Here is a 19,460-nt window from a genome sequence, read left to right on the forward strand (position 1 = left end):
CCGCCGTTTCTCAAAGCTCAACTCTCAGCCAATAGAAACTCACGGTCGGATTTAACCCACCAATCCCAGGCGGGAATGAGCGTGGAGGCGGGTCTTCCAGTGTGGTCCTATTGTTCATTGTAGTAGTGAAACATTTTAGGCTTCATGACTTTATGGAATCAATCTGCGGAGCATCATTTATAATGTTCTCAAATAAATAAAAACAGAATGCAGTGATGTGGAAGTTTCAAAATTCCATATTTTATTCAGAATAGAACATAGATGACATATCAAATGTTTAAACTGAGAAAATGTATCATTTAAAGAGAAAAATTAGGTGATTTTAAATTTCATGACAACAACACATCTCAAAAAAGTTGGGACAAGGCCATGTTTACCACTGTGAGACATCCCCTTTTCTCTTTACAACAGGCTACAGTAGTTATAATTAATAGTTAAGTGAGTGAAATGTTTAACAGTCTGACAGACAGACACATAGAACCCTGACTCCAAAAAAGTTGGGACAAAGTACAAATTGTAAATAAAAACGGAATGCAATAATTTACAAATCTCAAAAACTGATATTGTATTCACAATAGAATATAGACAACATATCAAATGTCGAAAGTGAGACATTTTGAAATTTCATGCCAAATATTGGCTCATTTGAAATTTCATGACAGCAACACATCTCAAAAAAGTTGGGACGGGGCAATAAGAGGCTGGAAAAGTTAAAGGTACAAAAAAGGAACAGCTGGAGGAGCAAATTGCAACTCATTAGGTCAATTGGCAATAGGTCATTAACATGACTGGGTATAAAAAGAGCATCTTGGAGTGGCAGCGGCTCTCAGGAGTAAAGATGGGAAGAGGATCACCAATCCCCCTAATTCTGCGCCGACAAATAGTGGAGCAATATCAGAAAGGAGTTCGACAGTGTAAAATTGCAAAGAGTTTGAACATATCATCATCTACAGTGCATAATATCATCAAAAGATTCAGAGAATCTGGAAGAATCTCTGTGCGTAAGGGTCAAGGCCGGAAAACCATACTGGGCGCCAGTGATCTTTGGGCCCTTAGACGGCACTGCATCACATACAGGCATGCTTCTGTATTGGAAATCACAAAATGGGCTCAGGAATATTTCCAGAGAACATTATCTGTGAACACAATTCACCGTGCCATCCGCCGTTGCCAGCTAAAACTCTATAGTTCAAAGAAGAAGCCGTATCTAAACACAATCCAGAAGCGCAGACGTCTTCTCTGGGCCAAGGCTCATTTAAAATGGACTGTGGCAAAGTGGAAAACTGTTCTGTGGTCAGATGAATCAAAATGTGAAGTTCTTTATGGAAATCAGGGACGCCGTGTCATTCGGACTAAAGAGGAGAAGGACGACCCAAGTTGTTATCAGCGCTCAGTTCAGAAGCCTGCATCTCTGATGGTATGGGGTTGCATTAGTGCGTGTGGCATGGGCAGCTTACACATCTGGAAAGACACCATCAATGCTGAAAGGTATATCCAGGTTCAAGAGCAACATATGCTCCCGTCCAGACGTCTCTTTCAGGGAAGACCTTGCATTTTGCAACATGACAATGCCAAACCACATACTGCATCAATTACAGCATCATGGCTGCGTAGAAGAAGGGTCCGGGTACTGAACTGGCCAGCCTGCAGTCCAGATCTTTCACCCATAGAAAACATTTGGCGCATCATAAAACGGAAGATACGACAAAAAAGACCTAAGACAGTTGAGCAACTAGAATCCTACATTAGACAAGAATGGGTTAACATTCCTATCCCTAAACTTGAGCAACTTGTCTCCTCAGTCCCCAGACGTTTACAGACTGTTGTAAAGAGAAAAGGGGATGTCTCACAGTGGTAAACATGGCCTTGTCCCAACTTTTTTGAGATGTGTTGTTGTCATGAAATTTAAAATCACCTAATTTTTCTCTTTAAATGATACATTTTCTCAGTTTAAACATTTGATATGTCATCTATGTTCTATTCTGAATAAAATATGGAATTTTGAAACTTCCACATCATTGCATTCCGTTTTTATTTACAATTTGTACTTTGTCCCAACTTTTTGGGAATCGGGGTTCTATCTATCTATCTATCTATCTATCTATTCATTTGTCTACCTGGCTGTCTATCTATCTGTCTATTGGTTTATCTGCTTCTTTATCTATCCATATATTTTAATGTATATACTGTAAGCATGCTGGAAATCTGTTCTTTCTTTCTTTCTTTCTTTCTTTCTTTCTTTCCATCCAAAATATCACTATGGCCTTCACATTAAATATATTAACTTCATCCAGTTTTGAAAGCTATTTTATTTATTAGTTTATTTGTTTGATTGATTGTTCACACGAAGTACAATAAATTCAGCACCCAGTGCTTTATTTTCAAAGTTTTCTTTCTTTCTTTCTTTCTTTCTTTCTTTCTTTCTTTCTTTCTTTCTTTCTTTCTTTCTTTCAGTCAGCAGAAAATAGATATATAGACATCCACATTTAAGACACAAAATACAACCTAAAGCTTTTTTATTTTCAATTTTTACAAACGTCATTGTTTGGCTCATGACTCCTTTCTGCTTTGTACACAAACGCACATTCATTCATTCATTCATTCATTCATTCATTCATTCATCATAAAATATTGTATTCACACCAGGAACGCTAAATTCAATCTAAATCTCATTATTTCCATTTTTTATGTCACATTTGGGTTGTGATTTATTTCTTTTCTGTCTATCTACACTGCATGGCCAAAAGTTTGTGCACCCTTGGCCATCACACCCATACTGTATGAGGTTCTTCCACCACAAACTCTTCCAACAAAGTTTAAAGCAGACATTTGTATCGAATTGTGTCTCTGAATGCTGTAGATTTACAATTTTCCTTCACTGGAGCTAAGAAGCCCAAACCCAAACCTGTTCCAGCATGACGATGCCCCTGTGCACAAAGCAAGCTCCGTGGTGCATTCAGATTGGAGTGGAAGAACTCGAGTGTCCTGCACAGAACCCTGACTGAACTCAACTCAACCCCACTGAACACCTTAAGGATGAAGTTTAACTTGATCCTCAACATCACCACCAACATCAGAGCCTGATCTCATTAATGCTGAAAGGAATGAACACAAATCCCCACAGCCACGCCCCAAAATCTAGCAGAAAGCTTTTCCAGAAGAGAAGAGAAGAGGAGAGAAGAGAAGAGTGGAGCTTATTATCACAGGAAAAGGGAATCAATCTGGAATGAGATGTTTAGCAAGGACATATGAGTGTGATGGTCAGGGGTCAAATGTTTTATCATATAGTCTACGCAGTGCACTGAATTCAGCTGCTGTATTTTTACACTTCCGCACTTTTTAAAGGAAGCTGTGGTTTAGTCAGTTGGGTGTGGAGTGTTACATTGCTCAACTTCAGCACAACCGAGTGTGTGTGTAAAGAGAGAGAGACAAATAGAAGTACTGTATCTATTCACCACCACCATCATCATCATCATCATCACTGTCTGCACTCATCTGCCTTCTCCAGATGTGAAACAATGACAAATTAAACAGTTTTACTTTGACTGTAGTCAGTAAAATGAGTCTACTGAGTTGAATTTAAACACATTGCACAATCTTGTGTGTGAACTTTGTACGCTCCACATCCATGAGTAACACAAGGTCAAACAGACGTGCGTTAACCATTGGGTGTGTTTCCCAGCCTTATCTTATCTCAGCGTGACCTCTCCCCTCGCTCACTGAATCAATAAATGTGTCTCTATCTTTAGCCATGCTTTCCCTGATGAAATTTTGCATCAAGAGGAAATAAGTTCTTATATAAGCAACACTGAACACTGCCTGTATGGGGTTCCTCAGGGATCCACACTCGGACCCCTACTATTTTTTATTGTATATCAATGATATTACTAAATCTTCAGATATTTTTACGTTTTTCCTATTTGTTGGCTGAAGATACAAATTTACTCTGTGCTGGTAAAGATTTCAAATTTTTAGAGCCGAGGATTAACAAGGAGTTCATGAAGTTTTCTGACTGGATCATGGCGAATAAATTGACCTTGAATGTCAGAAGAAAAAAAAAAACAACCAAATTTTGTTATTTTTCACTCTCACCAAAGAAAAATAATTCAGATATTAGTATAAAAATTCCTGATTCTTTATTTCAGCGATTTATAGCATTAGAAAAAAAGAATCTGTCAAATTTTGGGGCTTGTACCAAAGTCAGTAAATCTCATCTCATCTCATTATCTCTAGCCGCTTTATCCTGTTCTACAGGGTCGCAGGCAAGCTGGATCCTATCCCAGCTGACTACGGGCGAAAGGCGGGGTACACCCTGGACAAGTCGCCAGGTCATCACAGGGCTGACACATAGACACAGACAACCATTCACACTCACATTCACACCTACGCTCAATTTAGAGTCACCAGTTAACCTAACCTGCATGTCTTTGGACTGTGGGGGAAACCGGAGCACCCAGAGGAAACCCACATGGACACGGCAAGAACATGCAAACTCCACACAGAAAGGCCCTCGCCGGCCACGGGGCTCGAACCCGGACCTTCTTGCTGTGAGGCGACAGCGCTAACCACTACACCACCGTGCTGCCCAGTCAGTAAATCAATTGGCCTTATTGCTAAGACATTTTGTACCTCAAAAAAAAAAACCTTTAATTACCTTGTACTGGTCACTAATCAATCCTTATTTAAATTATGGAATAAGTGCTTGGGGACAAGCATCCAAATCCTTTCTAAACAACTTATTAGTTTTACAAAGGCGAACTCTCAGACTTGTATTTTTAAGAGTATTAGGGAAAGTGCTATTCCATTATTTATGAAAACTAATACTCCTCCATTAACTCTTAAGTTTTGCCAGTCAACTGGAAATTTGATGCATGATGTAATGAATTAGAAGGCTCCTCCCAATTTATGCAAACTTTTTGTAGGAATTTCTGATATTCATTCCTACAACACTTGCTCTTCTGCAGCCCATAAACTGTATATTTGAGAGTCAAGAATTAACATTCAATTGAATTCTGTTTCACGTTTAGGTGTTTCACGTTTCTGGAATGCTATTCCAGTGTCCATAAGGAATTTGTCTAAAAAGGCATTTAAAAGGGAACTGAATAGGTTTCTTTTTAATGTGCTTCAAAATGACGGGTGCTGTGGCGAAATTGTGAGGAGTATACAGATTCTCAATAAAAATACACTATATCTTTGTTTAATTTGTATCCCACAATGCCTTGCGTGAATGGGGAAAGCCCACCACGTGATGTGTGATGCATGACGTAGTGTCTTGTATTGGGTCATGGTGAAGCAGGAAAAAAATAGCAGAGAATTTAGGGCCACGTGGGTCTAAATTCATTAATTGTTCTATTTTTAAAAAAACTAATACAATTGGAAGTCTGTTATTCAAATTCAGTAGCTTTCGGTCCACTAAAGAAAAATAATTGGGTGTCGGGGAAAATTCTTTTTATGACCTACACTTGAAAAATCTGAAAGGCCATCTACCTTTAATAGGCTCGTTTATCAATCACGGCTTTTTGGAACCGTTATTCTTGTTATTTCAGTTGTTGTTAACGTTCATTTTCTTGTTACTCATAATTAATTTGGTTTCATACTGTTAATGTATTGATATCCTTATTTGTATTTGAAATATGATATGAAATATGATTTGAAATAAATAAATAAATATAGACAAGTAGAACTCGAACTCGAAAGGGAAATGGCGAGGAAGTTGACCAAAAAAAAAAAACAAGTATCTGGCATCTTCGCTGCCAAAATGCATGAAAATAACACATTTGCAGAATACATGACATATTTCTGTTAATAAGATAATTCTGCTTATATTTTAACGCCAAACATTTACAATTAAACAAAAACGACGCTCCCCTGGTGACTCCACTTGTGCTTGAGCTAAGTTACAGTATGCAGTGGGAAATAAAGCAGGAGGGCGGTTTGGCAGGTCAGTCCCAAGGTCACGATGCCAGAGCTGAAATATAAATAGCCAGTGCAGCATTAAACTGTTTAACTCCAAAAAGCAACATGAGAGGACTTTTGGTCTTGGCAGCTTTACTTGTAGCCGTTTTCTGCAAGGAGACATTCGAAGGGTACGTTTACTTTATGTCCTTGCAGTCATCCTGATGTTAACGGCTCGTTAAAGGATACGTGGAGTCTGAGAACCAGTGCAGAGAATACCTGAGTCTGGGTCAATCAGATAATATCAAATAAAAAGAGACAGAAGGAAGGAAGGAAGGAAGGAAGGAAGGAAGGAAGGAAGGAAGGAAGGAAGGAAGGATGGCTAGACAGACAGAAATATTGATGAAATAGAATAAATACAGTATATAACAGACAGATTAGCAGACAGATTTCTAATATCAGGCATTGTATGATAAACTCGCTAGCTGTCTTACTGTCTACCTACTGTAGCGGATCACATGACCAATCAGAAATCTCAAATTAAGAAAAAAGAAAGCATGGCAGTGGGTTGGGTTTTTTTTTTCCAAACATCAGCACCAGGATATTCAAATATATAACATATATAAGGTGTCGTTTCTAATTACATACATATCCAAACATAATGTATCTTTAACAGGCACCAAGTTCTTCGGATCACTGCAAAGGATGAGGTGGAGATCAGACTCCTGAAGGATCTGTTTGATCAGGAACATCTCCAGGTGAACTTTGATTTTCATTGGTTCATTTTGAGGAAGCATGTCCAGGATGAACCTGGTTGATGGTCGATATGTATCTGTTCTTGTGTATGTGCGTGTGCGTAGCTGGATTTCTGGATGGAGCCAGGTGGCGTGTCGCTGCCCATCGATATCCGAGTTCCCTTCAGTAGCCTGCAGGACGTCAAGGCATTCTTGGGGTACCACGAGATCCACTATGAGGTCATGATCCAGGATCTTCAGGTAGAGTTACTGTCTAAGCATGACTTTAACATGGAAGACAATTTCATTCATAGTTATCCATATTTCTCTGGGGAAGCCATGGCCTAATGGTTAGAGAAACCGCTTTGGGACCAAAAGGTTGCTGATTTGATTCTCTGGACTAGCCAGAATGGCTGAAGTGCCCTTGAGCAAGGCACCTAACTCCCAACTGCTCTGGCAAGTGTGGTGGCATACCTTGTGTCTAATTAGCCAAAGAAAATCTGATGATGCAATTATCAGTTCAGGCAAGAACCCAGCCATAATCTCATCTCATCTCATTATCTCTAGCCGCTTTATCCTTCTACAGGGTCGCAGGCAAGCTGGATCCTATCCCAGCTGACTACGGGCGAAAGGCGGGGTACACCCTGGACAAGTCGCCAGGTCATCACAGGGCTGACACATAGACACAGACAACCATTCACACTCACATTCACACCTACGCTCAATTTAGAGTCACCAGTTAACCTAACCTGCATGTCTTTGGACTGTGGGGGAAACCGGAGCACCCGGAGGAAACCCACGCGGACACGGGGAGAACATGCAAACTCCACACAGAAAGGCCCTCGCCGGCCCCGGGGCTCGAACCCAGGACCTTCTTGCTGTGAGGCGACAGCGCTAACCACTACACCACCATGCCGCCCCCCAGCCATAATAATAATAAAAAATATATTTCTCTAAAATATTTTGTTTGACCTCCTTTTACATCCAGGAGCTTCTCGATAAGGAGCAGCGTGAGATGATGAGATCTCGTGCTTTTCAGCCCAGTACCACTGATGATTATGACTACACTAACTACCATACGCTGAGTGAGGTCAGACAAAGTAGCCTTAGTTTACAATTTATAAGAAAGTATTGCATATTTTGAACCACATCAAAGAGCTTGCAATAATAATAATCTTTTCTTCACTGCGCTGCATTTTCAGATCAACAGCTTCATAGACATGTTGGTGCAGGAGAACCCTAAACTGGTGAGCAAGATCGTGATTGGACAGAGTTACGAGGGCCGTCCGTTAAACGTTCTGAAGGTTGGTCAAATCCACTACCATTGATTATTTTGCTGTAACAGCACATCCCAAGAGCAAGTGTTTCACTGATCTTCTAGCACAGCATCACAGGACGTTATAGCAGCTGTAAACAGTCGGTCCCTCACCAACCTCTTTTTATTTCTCTCTCGAAATTAATAAGACAAAAAACTTGTCATGTCAGTAAGAAACCGTAAAAAGTGTAAACTCCTTGACGGTTACAAAGTGCTGAGACTGGAGACGCCTTCCAAACGTCACCATGTTTAAAGGATTTTTAAAATGTGACGCTTCCACCCTACAAGCCCCTGTTTAAGTTGTTACTGTAGAGTAGAAATGACCAGAACATCAAGGACGTTGGAGCTCATCTGGCCTGCTATCAAAACAACCATAGGGGTGTTCACATGGCACATATTTGCATCGATGCTGCACCGATGTATTTTGTTGCGATATATTTTACACCGGTGTAAATTTTGTGGAGCGTTCACACGTCACAAACCTGCTTACTAGAGAGACGCGTGTTAGCACCGGTGCAGCCCCACTTGCGTTCACACGGCAGTTTTTGCGACCGTGCTATACAATAGTGATAATGCGGAAATGAAATATGTGCATGCGTGAAAATGTACTTCCTTTTCCCTGTTGTCATGGCATCACCAAGCGCCGGGAAAACAACATGGATGAAGACACCAGTGTTGCCAGATACTGCTGACGTTTTCTAGCCCAAAATATGTTCAAATCTGCCAAAATGCACTTAAAACTGCCCAATCTGGCAACACTGGAAGACACGCAGGTTCTGTTGTTGATATTCGCCATTTTGGAAGCGCAAAATACCAGGATGCAAATTATGCAATGCCCGTATGTAATCAACTCTCCTCACGCATAGCGAGTCTACCCCTGTAGCGTTCAGACGTCCCATTTTATATCGGTGCTGCCCCGCAAACTAGCATTTACTCCGGAGTAAATTTCTTAAACCACCTCCCGAGCAGGGTTAGATTTGCACCGGTTTAAGCAGCTTTCAGGGGCTACACCGGTATAACTTTGTACCGTGTGAACACTCTACCGGGGCAGCCCCGGTGCTACACCGGAGTAAAAGTTGCCATGTGAACACCCCTCATGACGACCAAAACATCCGACAGAACTGAAATGTGACGATGTGAGAGAGAGAGGACCAACCTCCACGACAAACTGTTTACAACAGGAACATCAACAAAGGACTAAATTTTGTTCCCCGAGCGTAGATCGACCTGAAACATCGATCAGAACTGAATTCACATGATAAATGAGAGAGGAGATACAATTCTAGTCAGAAGAAATATATGTTATTTACCAGCTGGGAGGTCCGTATGGTGAAATACCGTGACCGAGGTCTTGAAAGTACTGAGCGAGGCCCTCTGGGCCGAGGTCAGTATTCAAGGCTGAGGTCACGCTATTTCGCCATACGGACCGACCTTAAGCTGGTAAATAATATATTTATTTTTTTCTTTACCAAATTCTAACAGAAAACGAGAGCGCCCTAAAGGGAAAACCGAGCTGAGCCGCCATTTTGAATCCTCATTCACGGCTGTAATGCAAACTGCTTCCTCCTCGGTATACAAGTGCACTTCCATGGCAGGAAAAAAACTACATTTTGCCACCTATGTAGTCCCCTATTTATACAAAATTGAGTCATTCAGGATTCAGCCATGTTTTTGCTCAGCGTTAGCAACAGTTAGAGGTTTTTAGCTTTCTCCTGAAATGTTTTCTTTTATTTCTTCTTCCTCAGGGTAGTAAAACTCGCTTTCGCTGTGAACACTGTCGTTATCGCTATCCATGCTGTAAAATTAATGCTATTCTCCTGAGAAATCCTGGCAAAAATTTATAAGATTTTTGATAATCTTATAAATAAATCTTATAAAAAAAAGATAAATGTTGACAAAAAAATGCTACTATGTTTGTTGTTGTTGTGAACAAGAGAATCGCCAGAGGTCCATAACTGGGGTCCATAGCTGGGGTCCGTATCGTAGGATACGGACCCGCTCGCCAGCCAGTCAGAGTGCAGGATTTGATGGAAACCGGACCATGAAAAAAATAAAATGTGTTAAGTTGACCTGATTATGAATTTGTTAGCAAAAAATTGACAATACGACGACCAAGTTTTGTGCAGAAGTTCAAGTTCTTTCAAATAAAACAATCAGAACTGAAATCCATTAAAAACTGAGGGAGAAGACACGATTTAACTGAAAATAAATACATCATCATCTGTCATCCGGCGAGCTGGTGACTTGGTAAGATATCCTATCCCAGACCCGCCGGTCGAGCATAGCTGCTCTGAGTTGTTCTTCCCTCAACCCCGTCTTTCACTCGAGGACCATTTTCAGGGTGGTACGTGGTTGACCGACTTTGTGCTTCGCCTCAGGCTCCCACAAGAGAACTTGTGCGGCAGGTTGATCGTGACGAAACACATGGCCGCACAATGCCAGATGGCATTTGGCAATTATGGTTGAGAGGCGTGGTAGGGAACCGTACAGGCCGTCGTTTGTCCAATGGTCCTGCCAGCTGACGTTGAACACTCTGCGGAGCATGTGGGTGTACGTGCCATCCAAGGATTGCTCTTGTGCTCTCGTTAGAGACCAAGACTCGGATCCATAGAGAAGAATGGATTCGACTGAGGCCTTGAACACTCTGACCTTTGTGTCTCTAGACAGCGGGGCAGCCCACACCTTGATTAGAGAATTTAGGGCGCCCCAGGCTTTGGCCTTTCTGGAGTCAGTTCATCCAACTGCCAAGGTATTTGAAGTCGTCCACCTTCTCGATAGCAGAGTTGTCAAGCGCATGGAGAGATTGGTCCGTAGAGGAATTTATATGCATCCATTTGGTTTTGCATGCGTTCAACTGAAGGACAACTGATTTAGCATCCAATTCTACTCGGTGAAGAAGATCCTCGCCCGAATTCACAGAGTCCTCGAGAAGAGCAATGTCATCAGCGAAGTCGAGATCGGACAGATGGACAGCAGGGTGGCGAGAACTTCTATGGCGTTTAAGAATGAGCCCATCATCCATGCAAAGGGCTAAACTTGAAAATAAACACAGCTGTAAACAAATAGTTTCCAACAGGAAGATCAACAAACAAATGACCAAGTTTTGTTCCCTGAGAGAAGCTCAACCGATCAGAACTGAAATCGGGCGAGAAATCAGAGAGGAGATACAATTCTAATGAGAAGTCCCAAAACTCGTTAAGGTGACCTAATTAGCAGTTCGTTAGCAAAAAAATTGACAAAACAATGACCAAGTTTTGTGCAGAAGGACAGGTTCTTTCAAACGAAACAATCATGCTAAGAGCATCTTAACTTGGAGAGAGAGCGTTCATTGTGATGCTCGCTCTACCATTTAACGATGACCTTTGTGCTGTGATGCTTTTGGGAAACTCAGGCCAGAACTGAAATCCACTGAGAACTGAGGAAGGAGATATGATTTAACTGAAAATAAACAAATCTGTAAACAAATTGTTTACGACAAGAAGATCAACAAACAAATGACCACGTTTTGTTCCCTGAGAGAAGATCAACCCAAAACATCAATCAGAACTGGAATTGGATGAGAACTCAGAGAGGAGATACAATTCTAGTGAGAGGCCTGGAAAATTCGTTCATTTGGCCTAATTAGTAACTTGTTAGCAAAAATAATCGACAAAATAACAACCAAGCTTTGTGCGGAGTGATGAGTTCTTTGAAATAAAACAATCGAAATGGAAATCCATGGAGATACAATTTAACCAAATTGTGGACGACGGATGGACGACGGACGCCACGCCATGGCAACAGTCTTATGGTCAGATGAGCTAATAACGTAGGCTATGTAGAGTGCAGGGGCGGATCTAGAAAAATATTTATGGGGTGGCAAGAGGGGGGCAGGAATTTTTTAGGGGTGGCAACGTATTACAGATGTATATATACTGAATTTAATCACAGTTATCACAGTTTGATGACAAATAGTATGTACACACTACAAAAGGGCACGGGCTGCCATTTACAAACTCATACAGACAAACTTAATCTCATGCTTTTATTGTTCACAAAGAACACACATTCTCAGATGAGGCCTATACCGTTTCTGGACAGTTTTATACTGTGCATGCAAAAGAACAGACACTAAAAAACAACAATAACAACACTGCTTCAAGTTCAGCATGATTTAAACCATTTACACCAGTGTCACATTTTATAGTTTTTTTCCTCACGCTTTGTAAAGGCTCACCAGTGAGCAGAACATGAACTTGTCATGCCTACAACAGCTGAATGCGGCGATTTCCATGTTGCTCAGCAAAACGCTTCACAAATTTATCAAGATCTAATGCTTTTGTGCGCTTTGATTCAATGCTGAGTACAGCCAAACTTGATAGTCTCTTTTCTGTCATAGTCGACCGCAAATAAGTCTTTATGAGCCTGAGAGATGAAAAACTTCGTTCACAGGATGCACTGCTCACAGGCAAGACAACCGCTATTTTACACAACCTGAACAACTCAAAAAAAAAACATCTTGGTATGGGTCCAAAAACTGAGTAAACTCCATGAGAGTGGTAGGACTCTCCTGTTCCCCCTTTTTTCTGTCTAGTACTCTCCTCGTCTGATGTAACTCATGTTTAACTATGCTAGCACTGTTCATTCATTATAATTTTATTTCTTGATAGATAGTTAATCAGCTTTTACTTCTTTCCTCCCGTGTCTCCTTTCCTCGCGACTCCTGGCTCCCTCGCTTCGCGCCTCTCAATTTTCCAAAACAACCAATCTCTGGCGTTATCTCGTGCTGCATTCGCCGCAGTTGGACATTGGAAATTCGTGCACGTAAATGTCAAATTGGCCGTAATTTTTCTTTGAATTCGTCACTGCCAACTGGGGTGGCAGCAGGGGTGGCAAGGCTTTCTTTTAGGGTGGCATTTGCCACCCTATGCCACCCCGGTAGATCCGCCCATGGTAGAGCGAGTGCATTATTATAAACATGTGATTTGTAGCTGCACTGCTGTCAGAGCTGCTGTTCTAGAAAATTAATCAACAAATCTTGATAAATCACAATCCAGAATTCAACATCTGGTTCAATTCAACTGCGCTGTTGTGGAACACTTTAAATAAAATAAACTGCACCTTTAATACTAATATTTAGATCAATACAGATGCTGTTCTATCACTCCATCTTTTTGCTTCCTTTATTTATTTATTTATTTGTTTCCTCCTTACATCAACCCTTTAATTTTTTCTCTTTTTTTACTTCTTTACATCATTGCATTAAAACTTAAAGACATGGAGGTCTGGACAAGAGAGAAGGGGAATGAAAGTCATTAGGACCAAGATGGAGTACATGTGTGTGAACAAAGGGGCGGGCAGTGGAATGGTCCAGCTACAAGGAATAGAGATGGTCAAAGCAGATGAGTTCAAGTATCTGGGGTCAACTGTACAAAGTAATGGAGAGTGCAGAAGAGAAGTGAAGAAGACAGTGTGAGCAGGTTGGAATGGATGGATGGAGGAGAGAGTCAGGAGTGATTTGGTATAGAAGAGTACCAGCAAGAGTGAAAGGGAAAGTGTAGAAGACAGTAGTAAGAGCAGCGATGGTGTGTGGTTTGGAGACACAAAAACAGGAGGTGAACTGAACTGGAGGAAACAGAGCTGAAGATGCTGAGATGTTCACTGGGAGTGCAAAAATTGGACAGGATTAGAAATGAGAATATTTGAGGGACAAGACATGTTGGATGGCTTGGAGATAAAGTGAGTGAGGTGACATTGAGATGGTTTGGACATGTACAGAGGAGAGATCCAGGGTATACTGGGAAAAGAACACTGGAGATGGAGTTGCCAGGTAGAAGGAAAAGCGGAAGAGCAACGATTAGATTTAGGGATGTGGTGAAGGAGGACATGAGGACGTGGTGTTGGTGTGACAGAAAAAGATACAGAGGACAGGAGGAGCTGGAGCTGGAGGGACATTATCCACTGTGATGATACCTAACGGGAACAGCCAAAAGAAGAAGAAGAGGAGGACATGCTTGCATGAATGACTTTATTTTCATAATTAATATAAACCTGTGATTCAGAGCTGCTCTCACATCAAAGCTGCCTTTGTTTTTGTTTTTTTTTTCCTGATACACAGTTTAGCACGGGTGATACAAAGCGCCCAGGGATCTGGATCGACACTGGAATCCATGCCAGAGAGTGGATCACACCGGCAAGTGGAACCTGGTTCGCCAAGAAGGTATGACTCATTCATTTCCTTCAACAAACAGAGTTCCTTCCTGAACACTAACCCATGTCTCTTCATGTAGATTGTGACAGATTACGGTCGTGACCCCGCTCTTACCGCCATCCTTGACAAGTTTGACATTTTCCTGGAGCTTGTCACCAACCCTGATGGATATGAGTATACCCACACCAGTGTGAGTGTCAAAGCGGTTCTTAAACACATACTGAATACTGTTATGGTTAGGAATTAAAGTGAGATAGAATGAATCGGAAGATTGAAAACATTAACATGGAGAGGGTAAAAATCCAAATTTTGTGTTTGTGTTCATACCTGTGGCGTGATGGATGGCAGGAACCAAACTTGAGCTCACAGTGTCACAAAAATAACTAGAAGGGCACTTGGTAGATGAGAGTGCATATCTCCACCAAGCCACAGATTATCAGTATCAAAATAAACTCACTTGAACCTAAGATAATACTAAAGCTGTCCACCAAATTTCACCCAAATCCATCCAGTACTTTTTGAGTTACATTGGGAAGAGATTAAAAAAAAATCCTGGATCGGCATATATATCTGGATCCTTGGTTCCACCTACATATCTGGATTTTCATCAAAATCTAATCAATTGTTCTTTGGCCCATGACTCACCTTTCCTCCAAATTTCATCCAAATCCGTTCACTACTTTTTTAGTTACGTTAGGAACAAACAAACAATCGGAGGCGAAAATGCAACCTCTTCCAGCAAAGTTGACGGGGGTAATAAGGTCCAGTCATGTTAAGCAGGAAAATTAAGAGCCAATCATGTTTCATCTTTAACATCCATCATCAGTAGTACAATCTGATATGAGAGACGTGAACACTCACTACGCTTACCTGCACAGAATTTTCCAGTTTTAGCCCCGATTCGGAAAAAGACACTATTCCTACTAAGCTGTTTACATGGCTAAAAAAATGAATATTCCACTAATATTCCAGTTTACATGCAGCCGTACGTACTCCGATTGTCGAGTAGGTGTGTATACAATGCACACCGTCAACAGGCAAGAGGCCGCGTGTCGCAAATTGCCATAAATATTCCAGATGTCCTGTTTACATGCTCTGAAACCCAAATAATATCAGCTTTTCAGCTCACATGTCCATCCATTATCCATAACCGCTTATCCTATGCAGGGCAAGCTGGAAAGAGGCGGGGTACACCCTGGACAAGTCACCAGATCATCACAGGGCTGACACATAGAGACAAACAACCATTCACACTCACATTCACACCTACGGTCGATTTATAGCCACCAGTTAACCTAACCTGCATGTCTTTGGACTGTGGGGGAAACCGGAGCACCCGGAGGAAACCCACACGGACACGGGGAGAACATGCAAACTCCACACAGAAAAGCCCCCGTCAGCCACTGGGCTCAAACCCAGAACCTTCTTGCTGTGAGGCAACAGCGCTAACCACTACACCACCATACCGCCCGGAGCTCATATGTCTTAATTGGAAAATTAATCACTAAATTTGGAATAAAGCCAAATTTGGAATAGTCAAACAGAATATGCTGTTTACATGACCCGTATCAAATTCTGAATATTGTCATACACGGGATAATCACCATGATATATTAGTGTGTATGTAAACGTACTAAGTGGAAGGCAGGAATGTAAACATGCACATGCATTTCAAATCACGTTGTACTTACCTTTCAGAAAGTCCTCATCATGTCCAAATTTTGTTTACAAGATTATACAGTAAATGTTGCTGGCTTGGCGAATAGGTTAGCTAGTTAGCTAGCTAGTTGATTCGATTCTAGATATGAGAAAATCATTAGCTAACACTGAATCTATTGCAATGTTGAATTTTTCTTCCATGTTCTCCAACCGGATTAGTCATACCATAATCCATGTTGTTGCAATCTACATTAACGTTATGCAGGTCAAGTCACTGATCAGTGGTCTAAAGTCCTTCCTATGCCATGCCCTGGTCTTCCCAGACAGTCTCCCATCCCAGTACTAACCAGGCCCTTAAGGTGGCACAGATCTCTGTTTCCGTAGCCCTTGATGTGAGTTATGGAGCCAAACTCTCGCTTATACAGCTAGGGTTACAGTGGGGGGCTAGTCCTCTGGTAACTGCGAGAGTTTGACTCCCTACTCACGTCTGTATTGCAGCACCTTGCCAGACAGCAGTAGGTACCATTTTTATGATGGTCTTTGGTATGACCTGACCGCAAATAGAACTCACGATCTCCCGATAAAGAGGCAGACATGCTAACCACAAGGCCAGCTCACGGTCACTGAGTGACAAAGTGAGATCTAAGTGAAACTGTAACGTTTTCCACAATCATAATAAGATCTTTCAACCATGACGCATCTTTAGAACCGGATGTGGCGCAAGACTAGGAGGATAAACTCTGGTTCCTCGTGCATTGGCGTTGATCCTAACAGGAACTGGGGAACGGGATTTGGAGGTACAGCATATACAATTTTATGTAATGTGCACAATGTAAAGAGATTATACAGGAGATCATTGTGGTTGAGATTATTGCTTTTTTTAAACACTTTAGGTGCTGGTTCCAGTGGTAACCCTTGCTTTGGGACATACCGTGGACCGAGTCCTTACTCTGAGCCTGAGGTTAACTCCATTGTGAAATTCACTAAGTCTCACGGCAATCTCAAGGCCTTCCTGACCATCCATAGCTATTCTCAGATGATGCTCTACCCTTATGGTGACACTGATGTGCCCTGCGTGGATGAAGCAGAGCTGGTGAGATTTTGGGAAGAAGTCTAAAACATGGTATTTAAATGCTCAGTAATCCTAAATTCCTTCTACTCTGGATTCACAGGATGCTCTTGCATCGAAAGCTGCTATGGACTTGGAGAGTCTCTATGGCACTAAATACACATATGGCAGCACCTTTAACACCATCTGTAAGTTCAAGACTATCAAGAAGTAAATCAAATAAAATAATGTAGCCGAGCTTTTCCTGCTCTACAGTTACACATAGTCCTCATCACACAGTTCACCTGGATCCAAACACTCCTCAAGAGCTTTGATACCAACGGACTACTGGTCTCTAAGTAAAGAATAAAACGCTGACATTGAAGGCATAGGGGATTAGTGCTCCATGGTGAGTAATACTCAATGTAGAGGATTATCTCCATGGTAACTAATACTTGGTATTGGGGATAAGTACTCCATGATGAGGAATACTCAGTGTAGGGTATTAGTCCTCCAGGGTGATGAATATTCAGTGCAGGGATTAGTATTCCACAGGGGAACTAATCATTGTAATGGATTAGGACTCTACTGTAACTAGTACTCTGCATGCAGGATTTATTCTGCATGCTGACTAATACCTAGTGTTAGGGATGAGTACTCCATGTAGAATAATACTCAGTGTAAGGTATTAGTACTTCCTGGAGAATAATACTCAGTGTAAGATATTAGTACTCCTTGGAGATTAATTCTCGGTGCAAGGGATTCGTACTCATTGATGACTAACAGTATACTTGTGATTAGTGTTCCACTGTAACTTGTAGTCAACATAAGAGATGTGTTTGTCATGGTGACTGATCCCTAATGTAAGGGATGAGTACTCCATGGAGACTAATATTCAGTGTAACAGATTAGTGCTCCTTGGTGGATAATACTCAGTGTAAGGGACTAATACACCACAGTGACTAATATTTGATGCAAGGGATTAGTACTCATTGGTGATTGATTCTCAATGTAAGGGATTAGTACCATCTGGTCCATAATATTCATTGTAAGGGATTAATATGCCACAGTGATAGCACTCGGTGTAAGGGAGGAATATGCCACAGTGACTAATACTCTGTGTAAGGGATTAATACTCCACAGTGATTAATACTACTTGCTACTAATAATAATAGTTATTATTATTAAATTTTCTTATTCTATTGGCAGATAATTTTGCTCATTTTAAGCATTCAATTCTAGAAAGAAGCAAAATTATCTGCCAATAGAATAAGAAAATTTAAGGCTTGAAATTAGTAAAAGCGTCTCAAAGTAAGCTAAATAATCTTATATTTGAGTTCTAGTAAACTTCTAATGAGAAATAATAGATAAATTCACCCATATTAAAGATATTTTCTCTCAACAAGAGATCATTTTTTGCAGTGTAAAAGATTAGTATCCCTTGGTACATAATGCTCAGTGTAAGAGGCTGAATATGCCATAGTGACTAATCCTGAGTATACGGGATTAATGCTCATTAGTTATTATTCACTGTAAGAGACTAATACTACACACTACTCAGTGTAAGAGACAAGTACTTCCTGGGGGATAATACTCAGTGTAAGAGATTAGTACTCCTTGATGAATAATTCTCAGTGTAAGGGGTTAGTGCCCCTTAGTGCATAATACTCAGTATAAGGGATGAATATGTCACAGTGACTAATACTCAGTATAAGGGGTTAATACTCATTTGTGACTAATATTCACTGTAAGGTACTAATACTCCACAGCGACTAATACTCCATGTGGGGTATTGGTACTCCAGGGTGACTGTGTAAGGGATTAGTACTCCACTGTAAGTAATATTCATCATAGGGGATTTGTTCTTCATGGTGACTAGTACACATTGTCAGAGGTTAGTACTTCACAATGACTCGTACTCAGTGTAGTGGATCAGATTTCCCCATACGGTGTATGGGGATCAGTACTCTGCAGTGTGTAAGACTCAGTATCGGGGGTTAGTATTCAGTGTAGGGGTTGAGTACTCTACATTAAACAATCTTTGGATCAATTCTTTCAGATCAGGCAAGTGGAGTCACCACAGACTGGGCCTACGATGAGGGCATCAAGTATTCCTACACGTTCGAGCTGAGAGACACTGGGCGTTATGGATTCATCCTTCCTGCAGATCAGATCATCCCGACGGCTCAGGAGACGTGGCTGGCTCTCATGGCCATCATGGAGCACACCATGAACAACCCGTACTAAACCAGCAGTTCCACTCAGCTCAGCTCAGAGACTCTGATCCAGGATGTAAAGTGTGACTGCTGTGATTTCACCTGAACATGCAATATGGAAACTAATAAAGGATAATTGGCAATAAAACTTTTATTTATTATTTAACATGGAAAATGTTAACCAGCCTACGTCTAAACATTCCATCTCTTCCTCAGTCAAAACAGATTCAGTCAGACATGAAAAGCAGAACAAAATTGTTTTTGGCCCAAAAAAACCCTCCTGTATTTTTCATAAGAGACAGGTTTCATGAAAAAAAAATTAAGAAAAAGAAAAGAAAAAGAAAAGTCAATCAGTGCAGAATGAATTACTCTTTCTTGAGCACGTTCCAGCATCAACACTGAA

General features: G+C 41.1%; 1 protein-coding gene across 1 annotated transcript; it reads left to right on the forward strand.

Annotated features, from left to right (window-relative positions):
- The first annotated feature begins 6,009 nt into the window (after positions 1 to 6,009).
- On the forward strand, positions 6,010 to 19,088 carry LOC132890277 (carboxypeptidase A1-like). Its single transcript, XM_060927090.1, has 11 exons — positions 6,010 to 6,086; positions 6,572 to 6,653; positions 6,756 to 6,890; positions 7,618 to 7,719; positions 7,832 to 7,933; positions 14,042 to 14,143; positions 14,214 to 14,324; positions 16,500 to 16,590; positions 16,687 to 16,886; positions 16,966 to 17,050; positions 18,901 to 19,088. The coding sequence occupies exons 1-11, from the start codon at positions 6,022 to 6,024 to the stop codon at positions 19,086 to 19,088; spliced, it is 1,263 nt and encodes a 420-aa protein (XP_060783073.1). The 5' UTR covers positions 6,010 to 6,021.
- The last annotated feature ends 372 nt before the right edge of the window (positions 19,089 to 19,460 follow it).

Source organism: Neoarius graeffei, chromosome 8 (assembly GCF_027579695.1).
Source record: "Neoarius graeffei isolate fNeoGra1 chromosome 8, fNeoGra1.pri, whole genome shotgun sequence".
Taxonomy (NCBI): domain Eukaryota; kingdom Metazoa; phylum Chordata; class Actinopteri; order Siluriformes; family Ariidae; genus Neoarius; species Neoarius graeffei.

Bases quoted from the DNA above. Each gene is read 5' to 3' on its own strand.
- LOC132890277 (XM_060927090.1), top strand. From the start codon at position 6,022: ATGAGAGGACTTTTGGTCTTGGCAGCTTTACTTGTAGCCGTTTTCTGC. The intron at 6,087-6,571 runs GTACGTTTACTT...TATCTTTAACAG, and splicing joins TGCAAGGAGACATTCGAAGG to GCACCAAGTTCTTCGGATCA. The intron at 14,144-14,213 runs GTATGACTCATT...CTCTTCATGTAG, and splicing joins GAACCTGGTTCGCCAAGAAG to ATTGTGACAGATTACGGTCG.